This window comes from Crocodylus siamensis, chromosome 12 (genome assembly GCF_052110815.1).
Source record: "Crocodylus siamensis isolate JL-2025a chromosome 12, ASM5211081v1, whole genome shotgun sequence".
NCBI lineage: Eukaryota > Metazoa > Chordata > Crocodylia > Crocodylidae > Crocodylus > Crocodylus siamensis.
This window is the reverse complement of record NC_143406.1, coordinates 35919115-35926173: the sequence shown is the minus strand read 5'-3', so window position 1 is coordinate 35926173 and position 7059 is coordinate 35919115. Positions and strand designations below refer to the sequence as shown.

Below are 7059 nucleotides of genomic sequence, written 5' to 3'. Positions count from 1 at the left end.
AGTCGCATTTCCAGGTGAAGTGTTGAGCCAGGAGCCTCCGCTCGGGGCGTAGGAAGAGTGGGTGCGCCGCTCCCCGCGGCGGCCGGGCCCCTTCTAGCCGCGAGCGCGACGGACGCTAAGTTTGCTCCTCTGCACTTGCCATCGCGGCGCCGCTTCCCGGAAGCGTCCGGGTTGCTATAGCTACCAGGCGGCGCGCGTGGCTTACTTCCCGGAACTGCCCCGAGGCGGCTGTCGCTCTCGGCCAGTCACAGGAGGGAAAGCCTGTTCCCGCGTCTCTCCGACTGCGAAGACGGATCTCGCGAGATCTCCGAGAGCCTCTTCAGCGAGCGCCTGCCGATCAGAATTCCCATAAGCCCCTGCCTACGCCCAGCCTCTTCCTTTTTCCGCCATCTTGCTGCATCGGTGAGTAGCGGCGCTTGGCGGGTCTCGGACCATCCGCTGCGCAGCGGCCGCATCCTGGCGCCGCCGGGGCCCTCGCTGGGCTCCCCAGGGCTGCCAGGCCGCCCCCCACCGGCGCGGCCGGCTTTGAGCGGCCTCCTCTCGCCCCGGCCGGCGCTGGGGTCGCCCGAGGAGGGCGGGGGGGAGGCGCTTCCCGGCCGTGCCCAGCGGACTCGGGCGATTGCTCTGTCCTCCCGCGGGGCCTGCCCTGGGTCTAGGGCCGCTGTGGCGCGGGTGTGGGGAGATGGAGCGAGGCTTTGCACGAGGGGCGCCTCTTCCTGGTCGCCAGATCCCTGCCTGGACAGTGCCCGAGTCCTTCTTGCAAGTGGATTTCGGCGGGGTGCACTGGGCAGGGCTGAAAGCCCCTCCCTGGTTCCGGATCCATCCTTGTTCTAGGTAGGAGATAATGTGTGTGGGGGGGGAAGGGACCCTGCTGTTCCCCACCAACACGCGTAAAAGTAGCAGCACTCGAGCACTCTGTTAGTTGTGGCTGGATAACAGCATCGTCGTGCGTGCACCGCGGGTACCAGCCTTTCTGCGGGGCACTGGGTCACAGGCTCAAACTGCAGATGCGAGCGGAGTGGGCATGTGATTTAAGGCCACGAAACAGGACAGTTGGCCCAAACTGGCGATTGTGTCAGGAAGGGGCGTCTGGTTTAGGATGTCTGGAAAAAGTGCAGCTGGGCCTTGGATATTGGGTCCTTTTCCCACTGAGATCTGTTAGGAATGAGAGATCTTGACCAGGATGTCATTCCCATGCTTTTGGGTCAGTAATACCTGTATTTATAAAGCAGTGCACATTTCTTTTTATGGCGTGAAATCCTAAATGTTGAACGTGGCTGTGATAAGTTGGAATAATCCTGGGTTCTTAATTTGATTTGCTTGTTTGCAGAACAACCTCTTCAAGGTCTAATTGGGTTCCTTGGCTAGCTCTGTCAAAACACTAACTTTTGTTCCGAGTCCAGCAAATTGGTGGGGGGAGGGGAGCAAGAGGTTCTAAAAGTATCTGTAGTTAAACATGCCACACAGATGGTGTATGTAACCTAATCTTTTTTTTCCCTGTAGGTATCATGGTGCGTATGAATGTTCTGGCCGATGCTCTTAAAAGCATCAACAATGCAGAGAAACGAGGAAAGCGCCAAGTTCTCATTAGACCGTGCTCAAAAGTTATTGTACGGTTCTTAACCGTGATGATGAAGCATGGTAAGTCCTTGAAATCTGTTTTTATTTTTTGTAGAAGATCGTATGATAGGGTGTTGCTAGTATAGTGGTAATCTCAAATATGTCCTATAGTTTGAGATTTGTCATCTCTGATATTTCCAGCTAAGGTTTATAATGATGGTGGTAGTAAACACTTGTTTAGGTTAAACATCTTAGAAAGGAAGAGTGCTGGGAAAGCTTGGGTCTGCTGTGAAAGCAGCAATGTAAATACTGGTAAATATCTTTACTCATATAATTCATTGGTCAGTATCTTGTACATCCAAATGAACTGCATTTATTCTGTTTCTTTTTGCAAAAGTGAACTGTACAGATCTGCTCCGAGTAAGCTAGTTGACCAGATTTTGGTTTTTCTAGGTTAACCTACATGGAAAAATCTTGCACAGTTCATGATACTTCAAATGTTGCTGGGTTTCAGGTCTTATCTAGTGTAGTGTTTAAAACATGGGGGGGATCCTAGTTTTGTATTCAGTGTAAGTTAAGTATAGGGGCGTTCTGTACGAAAATTTGAATAGGGTTAAACAGTTACACAGCTAAAGGAAGGCCTTAGATCAAACCAAATAAAAGTATCCCTAAGTTGATTGGGCGTTTTGGTTTGGTTTGTGTGATTTCCTGAACAAGATTTTTACCATATATAATAGCTTCTGTACCTGTTGCACCAGTGTAACTTAGTGGAGGAGTGGGGGTTGTGTGTTGCTTTCTTTTCAGTCAGCTTCCATGAGTAATCTGCTTGATTTATTCATTCATAGGTTACATTGGTGAATTTGAGATCATTGATGATCACAGAGCTGGGAAAATTGTTGTCAATCTCACAGGCAGACTTAACAAGGTAGGATTTTCATTTAGCACTGAAATCCTTTTATTTTCTAAATTATTTTAATCCAGCACAAGATACTTTTTCCAAACGCATCTGTGCTGCTGATCTCCCCTTGAGGTGATCTTTCTTTAAGTTATGATGGATGTATGCTTTGTACGGCTTTGTAAGTGGGGGTTGATTTAGATGTCGGTGGCTTCCTGCCTTCTTTCTGCCTGTGAATGAATAAAAGTGCATTTGAATAACCGCTGTAACGGTGCACATTCTCGCATAAGCTTTAGTTTGTGGAATGTGTCTTGCTAGCTCTCTTTTCTCTTTGACTTTTCCTGAGAGGTTTCTTTCTAGTCGAGTACTGGCTAGTTGCACACACTTCTGCCCTAAGAAGTGATATCTCCCGTTGAGGCAGCAACATGATAATGAAACAGCAAATGAGGCTAGAAGTCTAATGTGCTGACATTTAAGGAACGTTTGTCACGAAGGAAAAAAAGTGCGCTTATTCAGGTGATGCCTAATGGCAGTGAATCTGTAGAGAAGAACAGAAGTGTAGAACCCAATCCCTTCTGCTAATTGGTCTTTGCTTTGATTGAGGTTTTGAGCTGTTCATCCTCTAGTCAAGTCAGTGTTTCTCCTTTTCTATCAGGATACTATGTGGCTTTGTGTATGACATTCATGTGTAGTATGAGGTTGTCAGGAATTTTTTTTATAACTTGTTTGGAAATCCTCTAGATTGGATAAACTCATGATTTCTTTGACATTTGCCATAATAATAATAGATCCTTTCATTGTTTTAGAACTCTTTCACTTGAAACAGTTTAACTAGAAACAAAGCACTCTTTAACATAGGAACTGTAGGAAACTAGGGCTGTAAGGAACCTTGCAAGGTCATCTGGTCCAGTCCCCAGTTCAAGGTAGGATTATATTTGACTGGACCATCTTTGCTGGGTGCCTGTCTACCCTTTTTTCAAAGTTTCCAAGGATGGAGATTCCACAACTTCTCTAGGTTGCCTGTTCCATTGTTTGACCACCATCATAGAAAGTTTCTCCTATTATCTGCCCTAAACATCCCTTGCTGCAGCTTGAGGACATTGCATTGTCCCCTACAGGCACAGAGAAAATCCTATCTCCATCCTCTCTGTAATCACCCTTCAGGTATTTGAAGGTTATTATAAAATCCCCCCTTAGTCTTCTCTTATTTAAACTAAATAATGTTAGCTCTTTGAGCTTTCCTCATAAGTCTAGTCTCCCAGGCCCCTGATCATTTTTGTTGGTCAGCGCTGGACTTACCAAACTGTCCATGTACCATCTAGAAGTGTGGGGCCCAAAACTGGACACAGTTCTGCAGGTGAGGCCTTAGCAGTGTTGAATAGAGCAGAAGAATGACATCCCTTGATTTGCAAGTTATGCTCCTGTTAATACAACCCTGCATACTGTTGCCCTTTTTTACAAGAGTACAGTGTTGACTCGTATTCGTCTTATGATCGACAATAACCCCATGGTCATTCTCTGCACTGCTGAAGCCTGTCAGTTATTCCCTAGTCTGTACTTGTGCCCGTGCTTATTCTGTCCTAGTTGCAGGACTTTGCATTTGTTCTTACAGCTAGAAGTTACCGGGCTAGGGTGAAAACAGTCAAACTAAATACCAGGATTTGACAAGACGAAAACTTCTAATAGTTTTCTATGCTAACTGTTAAGTCAGTGGGTCTTATTTTCTGCTTTGGAATATGCTATTGCCACACTACTTTGTAGTTGGCTTTTTTGAGTTCTTGCATTGGACTGATTTGAGCAAGTTGCTTTTTTAGTTTCTTTCCCCCCTTTAGTCTCAAGCATATTGAAAACCCAAAAGCTTGAGGGCATCTAAGTCTTTGTTTTGTATATGTTTTTTTGGTCATGATTCTGGGGTGATTTTAGTTTGGGTGAGAATATTATCAAGGCAATGTTTACTCTCTAGTAGCAGGCAGCATGCTCTTGCATTCTTCTACAACAGGCCACACAAAGGTACAGCCATCTGAGTTTAGCTGCAGCAGCAACTTAGTTTCAGTCTTTGCAACTGAAAGGAAGAGAGCAGACAAAGCAGCTCAGACCTTAATAATTAGGTTCTTTATTCTCATCTGTCTTCATGAGAGCATGCACAGAGGATGGAGTGATGCAAAACTATGCTTGAATATCTTGTATTCTGCTGCCAAAAAGTTGGTTTCTTGGTTGCACAGTTAATCTCCTTGGAGTCAGAAATTTGAAGCAGAACTGAAGACTTTGAAATGCCATATCTCTGGCACCATTAAGCCTTGTCAATATTCAGCCTGTATTGGGCTTTTGTTTTATAGTGTGGTGTGATCAGTCCCAGATTTGATGTTCAACTGAAGGATCTGGAAAAATGGCAGAATAACCTGCTGCCCTCACGTCAGTTTGGGTAAGTGTCAGGCTCGAATTGTTGAAGTTCATGGTGCAAATTTTTCTGAATTGTTCTAAGTAAAATAACTGCACAAAAAAACTAGTTTTCATGAGTGAGTTCTGTCTCCTCCCCTCCCCTGTGTCTTTTGTTAGGCTAACTTTGAGTTTCAAACTTTTCTCCCTGAGACTTGTTTTAATCACTTCTTCAGGAAGTTAAACCAGTTTAAATGCACACAAGTATGCTTTTATCTACTGCTAGAAGTAGCAATAATATAGACGGTGGCTTTAGCGCAAGTGACACTAAGACAAGAATGGTTAGCCAATTTTAAAGGATCTTCAGTGTGATGAATGGGTGGTGGTCTCTAATTTGATAATGGAGGGATGCTGAAGGAAAATAATGTAAATCGTCAGGTACTTGCAGGAGCCAGTATTTTAATCCACTTCCACACAGTTTTGAACTTCTAGTATGAATTCACTGAGATTATTTTAAGTGAGCCTTGATTATTTATGTTGATGTAGGAAAAATCTCATTTTCAGGTTTGTGAAAAAAATCTGTAGGTGAATACGGCAATTCCAATGCATATCCATTCACTAGTTTCATTTTAACTTGTTAACATATTATATATGGCAGTATACTGAGATTGTGAATATTAGTAAATGGATTAATGTCACCTAGTGTGTATCAAACTGGCAGTGTTAATGTGTGAATAAAGTATGTTGATTACCGTAAGTAGATGTCAAATACCTAAAGTTACTTCAGTTGTCTGCAGATCAGAGCAGTTCTAACTTCCTGATATTCAGCTATGTCAGTGAATAGTGTTGCAAAGCCTGTTGAGTATTAGAGCCCCCAAAACGTTACTAGCTATAATTCTGATGCAGGTATATCCCAACACTTGGGGGTGGAGGGTATAAAGAGAAAATTACTGGCATAAATAAGGTTCACTTATCTTTAAAAACATTTCAAAATAGTATCTTTGTGGGGGACTCGTCTTTGGTAGTTCAGAATTGCATTTCCATGGGTTGGGCATTGGCAAAAGAGTCTGTTCCGTTTTACACCTAAAAAATAGAGGACAAGATGCACGACTGGAAGACGCATTTATCATAATATGCTATTGAGATTATTTTCTTTTCCTTATTAGGTACATAGTGCTGACAACCTCAGCTGGTATCATGGACCACGAGGAAGCTAGGCGAAAACACACAGGAGGCAAAATCCTGGGATTCTTTTTCTAAAACTTGTAAACCAGGCATACTAATAAATTGTTCAAATGGACTCTGGTGTTTGTAGTCAATATTTTAGTGGTTTAGAATGCTTTACCTGGGAGCACATAGATTAATGCTAAACCCTTCAGTATGCTCTGTGCAGTTCAAGTAATGGAAGACATTACATTGTAGCTGAATCACTTCTACAAGACTTGGCTTCAGCTTGATTTGTGCTTCAGTGTTACAAACAGCATGATAATATTCATAACCTGTTCCTTCCAGTTCGGGAAGAAACTACTTGCAGCCAGTTACTCCCCAATGCCAGACTATCCTCATTTATTGGAAGTCTATTGAGCCAGGTCACCACTAGAGCCTGTCACCGGGTCACCTCTTGGAAGCATACATACCTATTGTCTAGATTGGATTATTGCATCTTCAGGTTAGGTACTATAAGCCTTGCTGGAACATCTTCAGGTTAGGTACTATAAGGCTTGCTCGAACAGTATTTTAAGGTTGTCAGGAAGATGATGCTTGAGGGAGTAACAATAGGTTATATGCTTTGAAATCTGAAATGTAATTCTCTGAAGTTTCTGCTCCTCCAGGAAATAAAGTAGTGGGCTAAATTTGTTCCTTGTTTTCCTGATTGTCTAATTTTGGAAAGAGGAGGAAATGAGGGAAGCAGCATCTTTGCTAATTTCTGTACCTTTTTGAGAATGCAGCTCTGCAGATTCTGGGTGTGTTGAACTTGCTCAAATTCTAGGATTTTTTTTAGATTTTTTTCTTTTCCTACTGATAATACATCAGCCAGTAGCAGAAATTGGTTTAGCATCTAGCTATCACGTTATTTTTAGAGTTCAGGGACCCTAATATGCTAAGCATTGAAAAGCCATGCAGGACAAACGACCAATAAGTTAATTTGAGACTAGCAAAGAACAGGAGAGAGACATTAACATTTCAGAAATTACTTGCTAACTTGTTCATGTTATCTGTCCAGAACT

General features: G+C 43.3%; 1 protein-coding gene across 1 annotated transcript; it reads left to right on the top strand.

Moving 5' to 3' along the window:
* The first annotated feature begins 266 nt into the window (after positions 1-266).
* RPS15A (ribosomal protein S15a) lies at positions 267-6131 on the top strand. The gene is made up of 5 exons (XM_090024444.1): positions 267-402; positions 1504-1641; positions 2406-2485; positions 4792-4877; positions 5998-6131. The coding sequence occupies exons 2-5, from the start codon at positions 1509-1511 to the stop codon at positions 6089-6091; spliced, it is 393 nt and encodes a 130-aa protein (XP_089880570.1). The 5' UTR covers positions 267-402; positions 1504-1508; the 3' UTR covers positions 6092-6131.
* Positions 6132-7059: the final 928 nt, after the last annotated feature.